Below are 19,455 nucleotides of genomic sequence, written 5' to 3' on the forward strand. Positions count from 1 at the left end.
TTTCTTCTGGCCTTCAGTTTTAAGTCTGCTAGTTAAGATATCCACTGCAGTCTTCCTGTACATGTTTTCGCTGCCACTTACTTGCTAATGAAGTTCCCTCTCACAGCTACATAAGTGATAAGAATGCATCTTCTTAGCTTTCCCATCTCTCTGAACAGAGATTTAACAAATATTTTTCCTTCCTATTGTGTTGACAGGTGAAGTTCTGGTCCCAACACATTTCCTTCATTCTGGTTGGAATAATCATTGTCACGTCTATCAGAGGACTGCTGATCACTCTTACCAAGGTAGGTTGTATCACAGAGTTTAAAAGTACTAATTTAATTACATGTGGCACTGTGAGATGATTTTACCTAGTTAACATTTCTGCCTTCTGAGATCTTAAACAACAGTCGCAAATATTTAAACGACATACAACAGAGTAAAAGAAAAAGTTAAACTAATACATGAGTTGATGATGATGTATTTACATCATACACCAATCAGATAAGTACAGTTAGTTACCAAAGGTCATAGAATGAGGTCACAGTCTGTTTCATTCACTGATATGTCACCAGCATCTAGAACAGAACGTGGCACATGGTAGGTGCTGAGCAGGTATTTGGAATGAATAAATGAGATAGTATTTGAGGGTAGAAGAATAACTGTGAGAGTTGCTTGTAAGGAGGATATGGAAGTAGGAGAAGCAGAATGTTCAGCTGTTTTCTGATCAGCATAGGAAGGCTTCATGGAGCTGGAAGGTAAATCCTCTCTGTCAGAAGAGGTAAGGATTTCAAAATCCAAGACTTGTTTGAATGAAAGGAGAGAAGAGGTTGGGAGGGAAGAAGGGATCACCAAGCATCTAGCACAATTTTAGGAAGAGCTCAGGAGCCTAGTAACAATTTCAAGGGCTTGGAGTGGCCTGGAGTAATTTGTTTTAATGACTTATAATGATGTTAAAATCATATGTATCACATAGTTTCTGATAAGGTGGAATCCTTTCATGTTATAATACCTAAAACCACCAACTTACCCATATGGGAAAAGTATAACTGGATCCTTTTGGGGCAGTCTATTTAAATATCTTATTTATAGCCTTAATCATATGAATGGTTCTATACAGGATTGTGGCATGGAAGAGACATTTTCAATTAAATGTTAAGTGTACTACTTAATGTTTTTGACACAGGAATCTAGCAGTACTATATAAATTCATCTCTCCTCCCTTTCTTGACAGTTCTTTTATGCCATATCCAGCAGTAAGTCCTCCAATGTCATTGTCCTGCTATTAGCACAGATAATGGTAAGTTTAATGAACTAGCTTTATGTGCACAGCTGTAAAATGCCAGAAATGTGCTCTATACTTTTAAATATTTTAACAATGTCCTGGGACTCGTCTGTCACTACATTCAGAGGGACTTCTTGATTAACCTGACTTGCAGGGCATGTACTTCGTCTCCTCTGTGCTGCTGATCCGAATGAGCATGCCCCTGGAGTACCGCACCATAGTCACCGAGGTCCTTGGAGAGCTACAGTTCAACTTCTATCACCGTTGGTTTGATGTCATCTTCCTGGTCAGTGCTCTCTCCAGCATACTCTTCCTCTATTTGGCCCACAAACAGGCACCAGAGAAGCATATGACACCTTGAACTCATGCCTATTATAGACTGCTACAGGCCAGTGGTGTCAGAATTTGGATATAAGAGGGAAAAAATGGAGGGGACCGGGGCCTAACATTTTTTAAACAAACAAAATGTTGTGGTAGCCTATTCTACCTCCAGCTTACACCTGCCTCCTCAGATGATACTGTAATCATGAGTAGCATCAGCTACTCATGATCACAGAAATGAGGGAGAGAAGTAACTCAAGCTAGTACTCAGCCAAGAGCACCCTGTTTGGGCTTGAGGCTGGTGCAGTATGCCGGGTGGTGGGACTGGACAGAGCCAAGAAACTAAGGGGAGAGAATACACTGGAATTCTGGGCTAAGAGAGATCTAAGGTAGCTGGGCCAAACACATGAGATTCTGTTCAAGTCAAGGATCACATGGAGAAGGTTATAACGTTCCCTTGAGGTTGACTATCATTAAAATCAGAGATTGTTAACACTTTGGACTTAGCATCATTTTATCAAGGATAGCTTGGTTAAGAAGTTATGCTTGTGTGATCTAATATGAATTGGCATCCCACCCTTCCTCCCCAGCCCCTGTCCCCTTAAACTAACCAAGAGGTTATCTGTCCTGGGGAAGGAGTGGTATGCAACTGAACTAGAGTCTACCAAGAGAGACTTCAAAGTATGTCATTTTTCTTGATTTCCTTTCAACTTATTATTTAAAAGTGAATTATTCTAAATTCAAGTCAGTGATGATATCTCATTTTTTCTTTTCATCTGCCCCTCGTGCTGTGGGGTAAAACAGTGAATAACTATTAACTGGAATAAGTCACTTTCCTATCCTACGACTCAATTTCTTCATCTGTACAAGGAAGCTGTTGGAAAATTTGTAGAACACTCAGATATGCAATTTAAGAAAATCCTGAATTTTATTACCAGGAAGTCTCTTTTTATTACTAAGATCTTATTCTGAGTTTTATTGTGTTTTGTGTTTCTAGAGGCAACATGAAGGTTAAAGCATGAAAAGTTTACCAAAAACAAAAGCACTATTAAGGTTACATCAGCTAACAGGCAAAATTTAAGCATACTCAAAAGGCATTTTTAATGGCATTTATTTTAGCAACAACAACATTCTTACAAAGGATAATTTTAATAGGCTTATCTTCTCAGGTACTTTAGTTAGCAGTTCTCACACATACAAATTTATAAATCATCTTTGGTGCTCTAGGAACCTACAGAAGAGATAACAGCATACAGAGAAATGTAGTTAAGTTGAAGCTTGAAAGAAATCAAATGAAAAGCATCTGGCTCCTGCCTTAACTTTTCCTAAGTTGACCATAAATAAGCTATCTGCAGTAGCCGCCCCTAAAACAGATGACAACAGAAGACAATCACACATTGACAAACTGGTTTCCAGAGGAGTTCTTCTCTAACAGAGACAGTAAACCGGTGGTAGCTCATTCCTTAGTAAAGGATTCCTATTAAATACCCAGAAACAGCTATCAGCCAAAGCTATTGCTTGTTCTCATCACATCTCTGTATCTTCAGAATTGGAAGAAGAATGAGAGGCTGTACTGTGGGCCTGTTCAAAAGAAAACAAAGGATCTATAAGTGGTAAGAGTGTGAACATCAGGAGATGGATGATCTATTCTAGAGTTGCATGACTTAAATCAGGGAGTAGAGTCACTCACTAGAAGCCAGGTGACCTGAATTCTATACTTGGCTTTGTTTCCAGTTTGCTGTTTGACACTAACATATTTCTTAATGTCCATATATATATAATTTCTTTTCTATACAGTTAGCATAGTACTATAATGACTTCCTATAGAGTTATTATAGAATTTTTTAAAGACACCTAGAATACAAGGTCAATGGCTATCATGTATGCTATGGTCTGCAAGTCTGTATCTCCCTAAAATGGGTAAGTTGAAATCCTGTTCCCCAGGGTGATGTTATTAGGAGGTAGGGCCTTTGGGAGGTGATTAGGTCATGAGGGCATGAGGGCAATCTCAATCTCATGATTGAGATTAGTGCCCTCATAAAAGAGGCCTCCCGGAACTCCGCAGCCCCTTCTTCCATGTGAAGGCGTGGCCAAAGTCAGCAGTCTGCAACCCGGCAGAAGTCCTTCACCAGACACTGAATCTGTCAGTGCCGTGATCTTGGACTTCCCAGCCTCGAGAACTGTGAGAAATAAATGTCTGTTGTTTATAAGCCAACCTGTCTGTGCTATTTTGTTTAGCAGCCCAAACAGACTAAGACAGCATGTATTCATTAAAAATGAGTATTTGTTGGGCTTCCCTGGTGGTGCAGTGGTTGAGAGTCCGCCTGCCGATGCAGGGGACATGGGTTCGTGCCCCGGTCCGGGAAGATCCCACATGCCGCAGAGCGGCTGGGCCCGTGAGCCATGGCCGCTGAGCCTGCGCGTCTGGAGCCTGTGCTCCGCAAGTGGCCACGTACCACAAAAAAAAAAAAAAAAAAAAAACCCAAAAAAATGAGTATTTATTTTTTATATTACCAATCAATAAAAATAATGTAACAGAAAGAATATAAAACTTTTAGAGTCTTGGCTTTGCCATACATTTTCTTTATGAACTTAGGTCAGTTTACTTTTGGACCTCAAGTTCACCTGTGAAAAGAAATTGAGACTTACCAAGGAATTTATCTAATCCAAATACATATGGAATAATGCTTACTCTTCCCCAGTAATAAAACTTGAATATCTGCCAATTATTTTTAAAACAATACTGTCACTAACCACCACCATTCATTTTCATGCTTACCACGAAGCAGGCACTGCTCAAAGCACTTTAACAGTCTTAATTAATATAATCCTGATAACAATCTGACAAATTATCCTTGTTTTATAGGTGGGGAAACTGAGGCGCGGGGAATAAATCCATTTACCCAAGGCTGATAAATGGTAGATCCAGAACTTGTACATAAATAGTCTGATTCAGTTTCTTCTGGTGGTTCCCATTATAATTTTGATAAGTTACCATCAACTCCATGCTATGAAAAATAAGATGTTCGCTGTTCTTATACCATCTCCTCTCTGCCACGATAAATAAATTTGCTAGTTCTCGTTACACTGTCATTTTCTAGTATTTTAGGAAATCTGTGGTAAACATAGACACATGGTGCACTTATTAAGGACTTTACCGGACTCTGGTTAGTTAGATCAGTAAAAGAAATGCATCACCACTCACTCGTTCTTTTGCCGTGTGCGAGTCTTGCTCTGCTTCCTCCGGCGTTCCTTCTTCAGGATCAGGGGTGTCATCCAGTGGATTAGCCATGGAGGAAACGATAGGGATTTTCTTAGCCTGGAAATAATCATAGGCCTTCTTTCCACAGACTAAGAGTATGACATTCTTGCCACTGCTCTGGATTCTGTCCACCACCTTCTCATAGGGCTCATCCAGTACGTTCACTCCATTCACTTCAATGATGACATCCTCATCCTCTAGCCCAGCCAGGTCAGCAGGGCCACCCTTCTGTACCTGTGGGCAGAGGTTCTGAGTTATCACTTCCAAACACAGAAAACAGAATGTTAGACTAGCTATTCTTCAGAGGAGAGATGAGGACATTGAGAATTTATTCTTAATCATGTTATTATTTCTCCTTGAGGTAGAGAAGTTGAGAATGGTGCTCTATTGCTTTTCTCCTTATGAAAGCTACAACTTCTGTACTCAAATGAGTAGTGTCACAGTGGTTGAATATCATATGTCTTCTGGGTTGAAGGCATTAGATTTCATAGGTCTGCCTTCCCAACTTGAGAGCTGTAGAGATAGCCTCCTCACTGTCAGTCCCTGCAGGGTAGGGGCATTATGCCAAATGCACAGAAGCAAACAAGTATCACTCCCAGAATCATTAGTGACGGTCACCACAGTCATGTCAACTCACTCTGTTTACAGTATTTGATTTGAAAGTATCTATAGAGACAATTAGGTGGAACAGATGTTTAAGAAATGAAAGATGTGAGCTTAGGATGTACTAGTACCTATCTTAAAGGGTACAAGACCATAACAGCATTTATTTGAACCCACGTGAGACCCTCAGTGTAAGCCTTCAATGTAACCTTTTTACTGAGCCATCGGTGAGTGGGAGAAACTGGGACTCTCCTAATTGTGACTGTTTGTTGGGCTGCCGGAACCAGATCACCATACCTCTTTGACGAATGAGCCTGGCTGACCCCGAATCGCATTTAAGTGAAAGCCATAGCCATCTTCACCCTTGACCAGCCTGCAGAGTTTAGGCTTATGATCTGCTACTTGCTCTGTAGTGTCTGGGCTTGAGACCCCCAGAGGGGCAGGAGTAGGAACTGGAGCCTCCTTGACAGACCCATTAGGCAGTTCTTGATTTTGATAGTAGAGTAATGGAGAAAAGCCAGCCTTTTGAAAATAAAGGGAAAAAAAAAAACCTCATTAATTGTAAGTATGGGAAGTTACACTTTATTAAATGTGCTGGTTTAATTTATAAGGTATCCTCCATGTTCCACTCCTCTTCCAGATACATCTGGCTGTGGGCTGTAAAATTTCTCTACTACCCCAAACAGAAAAGGTATAAAGGAAGATTGAGCTTGGTTATAGAGTAATGAGTGTAAACGTGTAAACAAATGTAAATATATATAAAATAAAAGCAGTATAGAATGTTGTACAAGGATCCAAAAATAAGTCTAACAGAACTGCCGGTTTATTCTGATTCCATGATAGTGAGCGAGTCACTGAACAAACCATAGGCAATCTCCCTGTTAGGAGATTATAGACCTTGAGTGACTTGCCCAGTACCTCATGCAGAGCAGGTTCACCTGGCCCTTCCCCTTCAATAAGATGGTCTTCAGAACTCTTCAGAGCTCCTTAAACACATTAGAGAAAGTGAAACATGAGACTTCATTTTTACCACTATTTGAATTACACGCAGTAATTAATTGAGGGAGCGGGTAGAGGAGGTTGGCAATCATGTGATCACATATGGTAAACAAAAGCCAATTCCAACCATTCGCTACTTGCTTCTCCCCCTCCCCCTCCAGTCCTGTATCTGCTGTACTCAATTTATTTTACTATTTATTATTGTAACCATTAGCTGACACTTCTGTTAAGCCAGACTCCTCACTATCTTTAAATACTTCTAATCCATCTCGACTCCCAGACCATCCATGTGAAGAAGGCAGTGATGGTCTCAAATATAAAAGAGGCATAGAACAGGAAACATATGACTGGTTTGTGTTACAGAATGAAGAGTTTAGCTGAGTGCGGGTTTTAGTTGAGAGAATTAAAAGGGTATATTTGGGTATAGTAAGATCTTGGATCCGTAGTTAAATTATTGCCCACAAGCATCCAGGACATTTGTTAGGCAATGAGTAGAAAATCAAGCAATCGAAGGTGAGTACATGTGCTCTGCCCCAAATCATACTGTTCAGCAACCTGGATAAAACTGGATTTGGGGTCCTGGTATCATCTGTCTTAGTAACCCCAAGACCACATCTTCCTTTCTTATCAAGAGAAGCACCAGCACAGAACCTGCTAGTTACCTAATTCAGCTAACTTCAGACCTTTCAATGATATACTTGCAAATCTTCCCACATTTCTTTCTCTTTAAAATGTGGAAAATTGGAGGCTTCCCTGGTGGCACAGAGGTTAAGAATCTGCCTGCCAATGCAGGGGACACGGGTTCAAGCTCTGGTCCAGGAAGATCCCACATGCTGTGGAGCAACTAAACCCGTGCACCACAACTACTGAGCCCTTGTGCCACGACTACTGAAGCCCACGTGCCTAGAGCCCGTGCTCTGCGACAAGAGAAGCCACCACAATGAGAAGCCCATGCCCGACAGCAAAGAGTATCCCTGCTGGCCACAACTAGAGAAAGCCCACGTGCAGCAATGAAGACCCAATGCAACCAAAACTAAAAATAAGTAAATAAATTTATAATTTAAAAAAATGTGGAAAATTGGGACTACCCTGGTGGCACAGTGGTTAAGAATCCGCCTGCCAAATAGAACTACCATATGACCCAGCAATCCCACTACTGGGCATATACCCTGAGAAAACCATAATTCAAAAAGAGTCATGTACCAAAATGTTCATTGCAGCTCTATTTACAATAGCCAGGAGATGGAAACAACCTAAGTGTCCATCATCAGATGAATGGATAAAGAAGATGTGGCACATATATACAATGGAATATTACTCAGCCATAAAAAGAAACGAAATTGAGCTATTTGTAATGAGGTGGATGGACCTAGAGTCTGTCATACAGAGTGAAGTAAGTCAGAAAGAGAAAGACAAATACCGTATGCTAACACATGTATGGAATTTAAGGGAAAAAAATGTCATGAAGAACCTAGGGGCAAGACAGGAATAAAGACACAGACCTACTAGAGAATGGACTTGAGGATATGGGGAGGGGGAAGGGTAAGCTGTAACAAAGTGAGAGAGTGACATGGACATATATACACTACCAAACGTAAAATAGACAGCTAGTGGGAAGCAGCTGCATAGCACAGGGAGATCAGCTCCGTGCTTTGTGACCACCTAGAGGGGTGGGATAGGGAGGGTGGGAGGGAGGGAGACGCAAAAGGGAAGAGATATGGGAACATATGTATATGTATAACTGATTCACTTTGTTATAAAGCAGAAACTAACACACCATTGTAAAGCAATTATACTCCAATAAAGATGTGTAAAAAAAAAAAAAAGAATCCACCTGCCAATGCAGGGGACATAGGTTCAATCCCTGGTCCGGGAAGATCTCACATGCCGTGGAACAACTAAGCCCATGCGCCACAACTACAGAGCCTGCCTTCTAGAGCCCGCAAGCCACAACTACTGAAGCCCATGTGCTTAGAGCCCGTGCTCTGCAACAAGAGAAGCCACCGCAATGAGAAGCCTACGCACCACAATGAAGAGTAGCCCCCACTCGCCGCAGCTACAGAAAGCCCGTGCACAGCAACAAAGACCCAATGCAGCCAAAGATAAATTTAAAAAATAAAATAGAATGTGGAAAATTGTCAAAGTGACTCATCACATGCAAAAATACCACTGATGTCACTACCCAAACAAGCAAATCAACTGTATCTGACAGTAGCAGCTAATCTTGAGGCAGAGGACAGTAACATTAAACACTTAATGAGTTTTTACTCATTCTTCACTCAAATATTTGGGTGTCTAGTATGTTCCAGGAACTGTTTTAGGTGTTTGTTTTATTCACTGATATATATCAAAGATCCAACCACCTCCCACCTACCCATCTATGGAACTTACTTTGGGGTGGAGGCGGTAGTGAAGACGGAGGAAGAAGATGGCAACAAGCATCTTTTTAGGTCCAATTTCTCTCATATTAACCAAAACATTAAAATTATAGTTCAGTCATGCTGTCATAAGTTTAGGAGGCATTGACAAGGACTTGATGCCAGAATTCCCTTTACAACAGCTACAGCAGTGACCTGACTTCTGCTTGATTTTTTCCACCAACTGGGAGCTCCCTGCTCCGCAGAGCTTGTTCCTGGCAGCTTCAGTTGTCCTTAAGCCAAAAGCTAGCTCCCTGTGCCTTCTCTATTTGGTCAAGCTGTGCCCCATAGAACACCTCAAAAATAAGTCTACTTCCTGCACATAATAGCCTTCCAAATTCATTAGATAGATTAGATAGATAGATATAACATTTTTTAAATCCATTCATCTGTCAGTGGACACAGGTTGATTACATCTTTTGGCTATTGTGACTTAATTTGTGGCCTAACATATTGTCTATTCTGGAGAATATCCCTTGTGCACTTGAGAAGAATGTGTATTCTGTTGTTGGGTAGAGCGTATGTCTGTTAGATCTAGCTGGTTTGTGTTGTTCAAGTCCTCTAGTTCCTTACTTCTGTCTGGTTGTTCTATCCAGTATTGAGAGTGGGATATTGAAGTCTCCAACTATTATTCTAGAACTGTATTTCTCTTTTCAATTTTGTCAATTTTTGCTTCATACATTTTCCCAGCTTTAATGAAGTATAATTGACAAATTGTATATATTCAAGGTGTACACATGATGAGTTGCTAGACATATACATTGTGAAATGATTACCACAATCAAGTTAAATTAACACATCCATCACCTTACATAGTTACCATTTAGCCTTTCAAATTCTTGAAGATGTTCTTTCTTCCCCAAAGTCTATGCTTATTCAAGCGAAATATTCACGTAGTGTCTTACGAAACCTCTGCCCTGTTTACCTTTCTTGACACTGGCCTTAAAGTGAGGTTCTCAGAACTGGACACAATGTTGATTTAACAAACATTTATATGTGCCAGGCATTATTCTGAATGCTCCAAATATTAACTCATTTAACACTCATAGCCACCCTTCACTGTAGCTACGCCCATTTTACAACGAAAGAAACAGGCACAGGGAGGGTGACTTACCCAAGATTACATTACTGGTAATTTCAGGTATAGTCTGACCAACTCAGTACAGTAATACTACCATCTCCAGAAGCTAAGTGTCAATTAATGTAACCTTAAGTTGCATTTTTTGGATAGGGGCAGAGTGTCATCAAGACAAGTGTCTTGAAGTATCTAATCAAAACGTTGTGCTGGGAGGGATTATGGCATAATAAAACCTGCATTCACACACCAGCTTCAGTCTGCTAAGCTGTGTGACTTTCGCCAATCATCACTTAGTCTAAGTTCCATTTTTTTCATCTAAAAAGGAGGCTAGGGGGCTTCCCTGGTGGCGCAGTGGTTGAGAGTCCGCCTGCCGATGCAGGGGACGCGGGTTCGTGCCCCGGTCCGGGAAGATCCCACATGCCTCGGAGCGGCTGGGCCCGTGAGCCACGGCCGCTGAGCCTGCGTGTCCGTAGGCTGTGCTCCGCAACGGGAGAGGCCACAACAGTAAGAGGCCTGCCCATGTACCGCAAAAATAAATAAATAAATAAACAAAAAGGAGGCTAGTACTACCACCACCTCTCATAATATTCCTCCCTCTATATCACTTATACACCTTTGGATGCTTCTGTTATTGCATATCACATAGAACAAGTTCATCTTTGTTCGTTTTTGTGACCAACACCCAGCAAGGCAGATGGTGCCTTAGGAGGCCCCCAAATGTCTGCTAAGCTACAGACATTTGTTCTTGTGACAAAACTGTTATAAAAACCTTAAAATGTGCAGATAATAGCTGTTGTGATTAGAGGAAATAAGGTTAGTTTGACACCAGTTGGTCTTGGTGAATCTGTGTTTCTACTCCCTTGCTAAGGGCTTATAAACTGTTTAATAATCCTTTCTAGGCTTTTACACGGGATTGATAGAATGTATTGGTCTATAGTTTAAAATCTAATTATTCCCTGTTTGGGAAAGTTAGGGCTACATCTGCTTATTTCCAGGCTATTGTTCATAGGTTTTTCCCAGGTCACCAAGAGAGATTCTGCAGTTATATTTGCAAATTCTTTCAAAATCTTGAATCTAAGGACTTAAAACTCATGTACCCATCACTTGGCATTCTCTTATCTCTAACAATTTGAGCTTCAATGCAGCCTTTATGATGATTTTATGCCCCTTCCAGTATGAAGATCAAAGTGGTAACTTAGCCAAAGTTTGAGGGCATGACTGAATGGACCCAACCTTAATTCATGAATATGTGGCCTTGTATTACTTACCAGTTTATATATGTTTTCCGTCTCTTTGTCCACCACCAACAGTGAAGTCTGGTCTCCACCCTTTTTAATCATTTCCACCACACTGTCATGATCGAGGGACTCCACAGACTCGCCGTTGACAGCAACCACCAGGTCATTGTTCTTCAAGCCAGCCTTCTCTGCCGGACTTCCGGAATCTATGTCCTTAACGATTTGACCTACTCACCCCCACCAAAAAAATTAATAAAATTATCAGAAAGACCACTAAAAAACAAACTGAGGGATTTCTGCTGGAACCTAAGGCCCTTATAAAATAGATATAAAAGACATGCTGAGTACAACTCCTGTCCTTCCCACTGGCACCCTAGGATGTCTATACACATCCTATCCAGCCTCATTCTTTGGTCAGAACTCATTCCAAGAACAAACCCAGCCATTAATAATGAAAGGGTTTTAAAGAATGTTGTTACTAAAACATTCTAAAAGTGTTTGGGATTCAATCTTAACAAAATAGCATGCTCAGCAGTAAGAAGGGTCAGCAAAGTCCCAGGAAGTCAGTGTGCATACTCGTATCTGTACATCTTATGTAGAAGTTGCCGTAAAGAAAAAAGGGGGAAGGGAAGAATGATGAACAAAACCAAAGAATTCAGACCCTAGGAAACCCATGCTGGCATTTTCGTAGCAGTTGGGCAAATTGAGTTGTGAACGCGTTTGTGTGTGGACGCCACAAGGATGTGTCTTTAGCCTTATTCTCGTGACTTAAACTATCTTCACCGGATGCCTCCAGATCTCTCACACTTTTTTTTTGTCCTTCATTCAGTTTTAACAAGCTCCAGTTTCACTTTTCCAGCTAGCTGCTTGGCATCTCCAACTGGATAGCCCATAGATTCCTCCAATGTAATGTATTCAAACCAAAACTCATCTTGGCCCGTCTCCCTCATCTTGGTCACCTGTTAGTGGGAGCACCATCTCCCCAGGCACTGACACTTCGCAACTGATTCTTCCTCAGCATCCACTCCCCATGTCTAATCAGCCAAGTCCTTCAGTGCTACCTTAATATTTTTATACATCTCCTCTTCTCGAGTCCTAGATCCTCTACCTGAACTTCTACCTAAACTGCCACACCACCTTACCAGTTGCTCTCTCTGTCCTTAATGCTCCCCTTCTCCAATGCAGACCTGCCTCCAGATTCATCCTGATGCAATGTCTGACCGAGTCACTCCCCAGGGCAACAGCATGAACATGGGCTTTGGAACTAAACTGACCTGAATTTGATCCTAGCTGTACCACAACTAACTGTTTGACCTTATAGAAATTATCCTATCTTCTTCAGGTCCTCAATTTCAGCAATTCTTGCAGAATTATTAGGAGTAATTGAGATGTGTAAAGCTCCCAAGACACTGTAGGCTTAATTTTTCTTCTCTCTCACACTGTTCAAAAAACATTTAACTCCCCACTGACTATAGAAACAAGTCCAAACTCCTCAACACGCACTAAAGGTCCATCATTTCTCGCCGACCAAGCTTTCTAACTTGCTTTTCTGTGCTACACGTTAGATGCCAGTAAAACTGTGCCTGTGTTTTCCTGCTTTATTCACACAATCCTGTCTTCATGGACTGGCCTTCCTGTCCCCACTCCATCAGCTTGCCCAAATTGTATTCATACTACGAAGCCTGAGCTCAAGTGCTGCCTTTACTAAGAGGCCTCCCAGTACACTTTTAGTGAGAAAAACTTGCTCCAACATTGAATCTCCACAGTATTTTATCTGCCCTGTATTAAGGTGCTTCTCACCATCTACCTTCAGTTATGGACACACATGTCTTATCTCCTCTACTAAACAAGAGGCTTCTTGACTGAAGAATTCTTGTCTGATTCACTTGATATTCTCAAGGGCCCTGAGAATACATTTTTACATTATATGAACCAAATTAATGTTTCATAAATTAATATAAATATATGATTAAAAGAAAATAGCAACTTCTGGGTGAATAACAGTTCACATGGCCTGAACCTACATTTTTTTAATGTGTTCAGCTTCTGTAGGAGGACCTTAGTTCTTTCCTTATTGAATTATAAGAACCAGAAAGACTCCTGGTTCTCTTCAAGTCCCAGATCCCAACCCACCCTCTGCCTCAGACCTAGGGGTGTATTGGAGCTGCCTCACACCAGCTCATGAAAACACTTCTCAACTTTGCATTCTGTGACAGCATGTTGGTGGCTTGAAATCAGACATGGTGGGAGTATTTACACCACAAAAAACAACACATGCTACAAATTAGGGCTTTTTTTTTCCAGAGAGCCAATTTACCAGCATACTACTGCCCAGATCCAAAATTCTGCCTTATAATTCTGCTGTGGAAACCTAGGGATGCCCATCATCAGGCCCCCATATGCACGGAGTTAAACTGACCCAGCTATGCTTCCTAGTTTCTTACTACTTCCTTCATGAATCTGATGGGGGGTTGGGGGCCTAAAGGAACTCTGGAGTCAGACTGGGATGAGGAATTGGATGGTTACACTACCAGGTTTTCTGCTCTTCTAGTGCCTTACCTTTCTGTTCTGGGCCTGCCCTCAGATAGAAACCATAGCCATTGCTTCCCTTCTTCATCTCCACAACCCGGGGATGGTGGGGTAGCAGTTTCAAACTGGCTGTTTCTCTCTTGAATTTTATCTTCTGCTCACTATGGTGCTTGTCAGTTTCCTTGTCCACCAGCAGAAACATGACGCGGCTTCCGGACTTCTTCACCTGCAACAACATACACAGGTGAGGGCCAACGTAAATCTCCAAGAATGATGCTGGGAAATAGGAAAGTTTCTGTATCAAGGCACAGTCTATAGATTCAATAGGAAATATGAGATGTGAGGCCTGAGTTTAAGCTGTAATACTGTTTTCTACCACCTCACTGGTATTATGTATCTTCCCTCGTACAGTTGTTGTTTTTCGCCTTCTTAAGTATGACCTCACCCACACAGATGCTAACTGAACCCAAGTGAAAGCTGTGTACCCAGAAAGGTATATAGGTGAAGACTAGGAAAGGAGTTTGAAAAAGAAAGTAAAGGTCTACTTTGAAAGATCCTTCTACCAAGAGAAGATAAAGTTGGTCAATTTTCAAGGTTCTATATGACCCCAAAGGAAAACTTCTGCCGGACTTCCCTGGTGGTGCAGTGGTTAGGCATCTGCCTGCCATTGCAGGGGACACGGGTTCGAGCCCTGGTCCGGGAAGATACCACATGCTGCGGAGCAACTAAGCCCGTGTGCCACAACTACTGAGCCTGTGCTGTAGAGCCCCCAAGCCGCAACTACTGAAGCCTGCGTGCCTAGAGCCAGTGCTCTGCAACAAGAGAAGCCACCGCACACCACAACGAAGAGTAGCCCCCAGTCGCCACAACTAGGGAAAGCCCACGCGCAGCAACGAAGACTCAATGCAGCCAAAAATAAATAAATAAATTTATTTTTAAATTTTATAAGTATAAATTTATTTTAAAAAATCCTCTGAGTGTTTTCCATGTGTCATGGAACCATGCTAGACATAAGATTTGGGATATAACAGGTCTTCAAATACTCCCGATGTGTAGCTCAATATTCATCACCACACCGGTTATATCTTCGAGCTTGTATTAAAACATTTTAGTAACAGTGGCTCAACATTCACTTTATTATAAATTTAGTGGGGGATTCCAACCCCCTCTAAATTGGAATTAATTCCAATCAATTACAAATAAGATCCAAAAGATAAAGTTAATGGTTCTTTAGAACACTTTTCTTCAAGACAACGTGAAACTAGCAAAGGCCTTATTCAAGACAACATGAAACTAGCAAAGGCCTTATTCCAAAACCCTATATTAACACTTTATACCACTAGTGAGTCTGTTTGCTCTTAATACAAAGGGTTAACTTCCCATTATTATAGTCCTCCCATCATAAACTACCATTCCTGTCTTCCTGTCACTTCCAATGAGAGCAGAGTAAAAGATACGGTAAGAAAAGTACTCCTTTGGGATATACCTTTTCAACCACCTCCTCATGGGTGGCATCCTCTACATTCTCTCCATTCACTTCAATCAAGTGATCCTCAGCCAGGACTCCGGCTTTCATAGCCACACCTTGAGGTTTTATATCAATCATGCACACTCCCTTTTTACCTGAAAGAGGGTAACAGGTGGACAAGTGTCACAACTCCATTACACGGAAAGTCCAACAGCAAAGGGTTTTCTCCCAATAATACAATATTAGAACTTCAAATTTTAGGGCTAACTCCAATAGACTTTGGCTTCTGATTTAGAATGACAATTAGAGCTCATAGCGCAAAGCTTGACAGAGCCATTACTCAGTTGGCTTTTGTTGATTTGAATAGGATTTCTGAGCCCAACTGAATGCAAAGAAGCAATCTCAGGTGGCACTGGCTTCTTGAACCAGAAAGTACCAAATCATACCCACACTGCAGCCCTGTGTCATATTCCCTTTCTTTGCATTTGTAGAATTAGAAGTTGTCTGCTCCATTCTGTCCTCTTTAATTAATGCTATCACCAACCACCACAACCAGTGGGGTGAATAAATCTCACTGATGCAGGCTAAAGAGGGCAGAGGCACAGGAGGAGAGGAAAGCATCCACACAGTCATTGTGTATTAGTAGGTGGTATGATTTAGGTGCTTCTTAAAGAAATGCTGTCAGTTCTTTCAAGATATTAACATATCAGCCTAGGCAAAGGATAGCTTCATAATGACTACATAAACAATTGGCAAAGAATAACAGTAATTTAAACTCTGCTTCCTTAAATACTTAACATTTCTCCTGTTACCTTGCTATGTATTTGTCATGAAGAAAAAATTTTCTTCATAACGCTAACCTAAACCATTCACCATGGACATTACACAAAGGCCAGATGAGTAGAGTCTGAATTACAATTTCTTTTTCTTTCTTTTTTTTTTTTTTTTACCATTTTACTGATAACCAACCTCTGAGAAATGCCAAGCTTCCCTTGACCACCTACATCACTGTGTTTTAATAACTGACAAACTTGAGAAATACCTCTTATAGCTAGTTTATTTCTCTTGCTACAGGTTAAATAAGCCTTGGAAACTATTTTATGTTTACTATTGGTCTGCTGTTTAGCACTTACCAAGTTATGACCCACTATCAGTACCTCTCTAATACCAGAAAGAACAGGGAAGGAGCCACCTTAGAGGTGGAACCAAAAGGCTAACACAGCTATGGTCCCAACCTCAATGCCAGTAGAATCATTAGAAAACCATGGTCAACTGAGTGTGGGTCAGCCTGCAGCTCTGAAATTCTAGAAACAGAACTTCTAGTGTTTTCTGATGGTTGGGATTTCTCAAATCACTGTACCTCTCAGCTAGAGGTCAGGAAGTCACGTCAGAGCGTGGCCACAGCTGAGGGTACTATTTAAATGCCACAGGAGGGTGGGGATTTTTGCAGTGTCCTCAGCAACTGTAAGAGTGGCTAATACATAAATAGGTACTCAAGAATTTTTTGAATAAGTGACTACCTGGGCATTTTGAGAGATGAAAAGAGATATCATTCCAATTCAAGAGTGGCTATCGTGGAGAACCTCCCTTCTCTTGCCTCTTTTTCTCCATTCTCCCCTCCGTCTTTACCCACGAAGAAGCATCAACCCTCTAATCCTCTGACCTCAAAGGCTCAGACTGACAAACACTGGGGGACCGGAGTGCCCAGTGTCCCCCACACAGTGCTGCTGTGTCTTTGCACAACTGTGCAAAGCAAGGGAAAGGCCAGGGAGGGAAAGGGAGAGAGAGGCTGCTGTTGGATCTCCATAGCAACTGAAAATTAGTCAAAGGAGTCATTAACAGGGAACAGTATCTTTCTTCTGGAAAGCTGTTTGTCCCTGCCCCACCCTCAAGCTCACCTTGGACAGTTTTCAGAGAGAAGCCGTAGCTACTCCCCTCCTTCACCAGGTAGCAGAGCCGTGGCTGTGTCCAAGTCTGTGCCCCTCCATTCATTACAGAGGGCAGCTTCTTATCATTCAAACTCGACTCCTGACTTCGACCCAACTCTTTCAAATCTACTTGTTTTTTCATAGCTTTCTCATAAGAATCCCCATCCAGGACCAGTAAAATCACCGAATTCCCACTTTTTCTGACCAGATCCACAACCTAGGAGGAAGAAAGAAAAAGGTTAACTTTAACAATAACCCTCTATCAACCACCGGGGTGGGGGCCGGGGGAGGGCTCGCCATCTGGCTCATTATCTGGCCCTGGAGATTCTACTAGCTGACCCCTGACACCCGAATAGTTAGCCGATTGTGCCCCAGCCGTCTCTGCCCAGGCCCCTCCCGAGATCCAGATACAGATTAGGCTGGGCCTCTAGCACTACTGTAATAGCCCAACCCTAGCCCAGGGGACTTTTGTCTTTTTTGTTTGTTTGTGTTTTTTTGCTGTCGCGGGCCTCTCACTGTTGTGGCCTCTCCCACTGCGGAGCACGCGCAGGCCCAGCGGCCATGGCTCACGGGCCCAGCCGCTCGGCGGCATGTGGGACCTTCCCGGACCGGGGCACGAACCCGTGTCCCCTGCATCGGCAGGTGGACGCTCAACCACTGCGCCACCAGGGAAGCCCTAGCCCAGGGCACTTTTACTAGGACTGGTTCTTTGCAGGGACGAATGCTGCCCTAGAGCACAACAGGTCCTCCTGGGTCTATGCAGACAGCATAGTACAGTGAAAAGAGCACCCACTTAGAGGCAGACAGAATTGGGGTAAGGTCAGACCCTCCCCCATGTTCACTACATGCACACATTAGCAAGCTAAGGTGACTGAGCCCTCACTTCCTCATCTATGAAATAGTCATACGAACCTCATGAGTTGTGGTGGGGATTTAACAAAATAATGAATATGAAATTGCCTGGTATAGTTCCTTTCATGTAGCAAATATGCAATGCACATTAGACCTGACACTATTCAAACCTAGGAATAATTTTTACAGTTCTTGGTCAATCATGGGAGACTTGATTAGCCGGCAGAATATAGCTGTAAAGCTGTCCTGCCTTGCCAGTGGCAGCCAGGAAGGCTCCACTGACCCCCAAAACTAGAATCAGCAGAGATGTGGGGGCTGAAGAGATCCTAGAAGAAGAAGAACCCCAAATGTCCCATTTACCTGCGTATGCTCTTTCTTGTCCACAAAGACACCATTGATCCTAAGAACTCTGTCTCCATCCTGGAGACCTGCCTTCTCTGCTGGGCTACCCTTCTCAACCACCCGGACCAGGTGGCCATCAGTGTCCTTCTCAATTCGCAGGGAGAAGCCATAGCTTTGCCCTTCCTGTTTAGACAGCTTGCATTCTCGGGGGTTGAAGGTGGAGGCCATTTCTGTGATGAAAAACAAATGGGTAAATCCACAAGACAGAAAATCTAACTGGGGTGAGAAATCTGTCCTCCATCTCCTATACCTCTATTCTTCTGTCACACCAAATCCAGACTGTTCAGGTAGCAACATTCGGGGTATAGGAAGCCACCTTCCAGGACTTGCTAGTGACTTCTAAATCTATTTCTCCCCAAAGATGACCTTTCACGTGAATTTCAGACCCATGTATTCGGCTAGGTACTGGACAGAGATGCTTCCGTTTCAATAGCTGCAAAACCAAATTCCCCTTTGTCCCCTGACCAAAAGAAATTAGTTCCAAATACATTACCTAAAAATTTTAAGAAAATCCAAGTCTACTTTCATTTAAATATTTGAAGAGCTTGCCAAGTTCTGGGCATTGAAGATAAATCTGTGGACAAGACAGACCTATACTTTGCCTCTCATATCAGGGAGAACATGTTTCTACAGAAACACGTGATGAATGATCTACTAGGGAAGAATAGCGTGATAAGGGAGAATATAACAGAGTGTCTTGGTAGTAGGGAATGGGGTGGGAAGAATTAAGAATGGCTTCCTGGAGAAATGACTTTTCCAAGAGCTGAAGAATTAGTAAGAGTGGTGAGGTGAGACAAGATAAGGAAGACTTCAAACAATTAAAAATCAGAGAAGCCAGGCCTGAGAGCTGACCTGGTACATTGGAAACAGATAGAAAAGTGGTTTCTAGAACACTGAAGTTCTAGTCAGAACAGAGTGGGGATGCCCGACAGAGAGAGGATTCCTGCTGCCATGTCAGATCTCTCCCTCCTGAAGCGCTTCCGTTTCCACCCATTCTGCCCCTCCTTTCACCCCATTGCAAGAGCAAGGCTCTGGGCCACAGGAGGAGGAAAGGAAAAGTGTGAAAACCAACAGGCACCCAGTCATTAAGG

The 19,455-nt window shown here is 42.3% G+C and overlaps 2 protein-coding genes across 3 annotated transcripts in view; one reads left to right on the plus strand and one right to left on the minus strand.

Annotated features, from left to right (window-relative positions):
* The window catches only part of GPR89A (G protein-coupled receptor 89A), a 43,124-nt gene extending 38,381 nt beyond the window's left edge, over positions 1-4,743 (plus strand). Inside the window, exons 12-14 of the mRNA XM_079921549.1 lie at positions 198-287; positions 1,217-1,282; positions 1,422-4,743. Coding sequence (XP_079777675.1) covers positions 198-287; positions 1,217-1,282; positions 1,422-1,628 — 363 coding nt within the window. The 3' untranslated portion in view covers positions 1,629-4,743. The remainder of the gene's footprint in view (positions 1-197; positions 288-1,216; positions 1,283-1,421) is intronic.
* On the minus strand, positions 3,091-18,532 carry PDZK1 (PDZ domain containing 1; the record flags this gene model as incomplete). 2 transcript variants are annotated; one of them, XM_079921526.1, is made up of 8 exons in its annotated part: positions 3,091-3,169; positions 4,794-5,084; positions 5,751-5,975; positions 11,216-11,412; positions 13,745-13,940; positions 15,201-15,337; positions 17,081-17,327; positions 18,323-18,532. In XM_079921526.1, 8 exons carry the CDS (start codon positions 18,530-18,532, stop codon positions 3,116-3,118), a joined length of 1,557 nt encoding a protein of 518 aa, XP_079777652.1. In that variant the 3' UTR covers positions 3,091-3,115. The 2 variants fall into 2 exon arrangements, with proteins under 2 accessions (XP_079777652.1, XP_079777653.1); XM_079921527.1 differs by lacking the exons at positions 13,745-13,940; positions 15,201-15,337.
* Positions 18,533-19,455: the final 923 nt, after the last annotated feature.

The sequence above is a fragment of the Stenella coeruleoalba genome (genome assembly GCF_951394435.1).
Source record: "Stenella coeruleoalba genome assembly, chromosome: 1".
Taxonomy (NCBI): domain Eukaryota; kingdom Metazoa; phylum Chordata; class Mammalia; order Artiodactyla; family Delphinidae; genus Stenella; species Stenella coeruleoalba.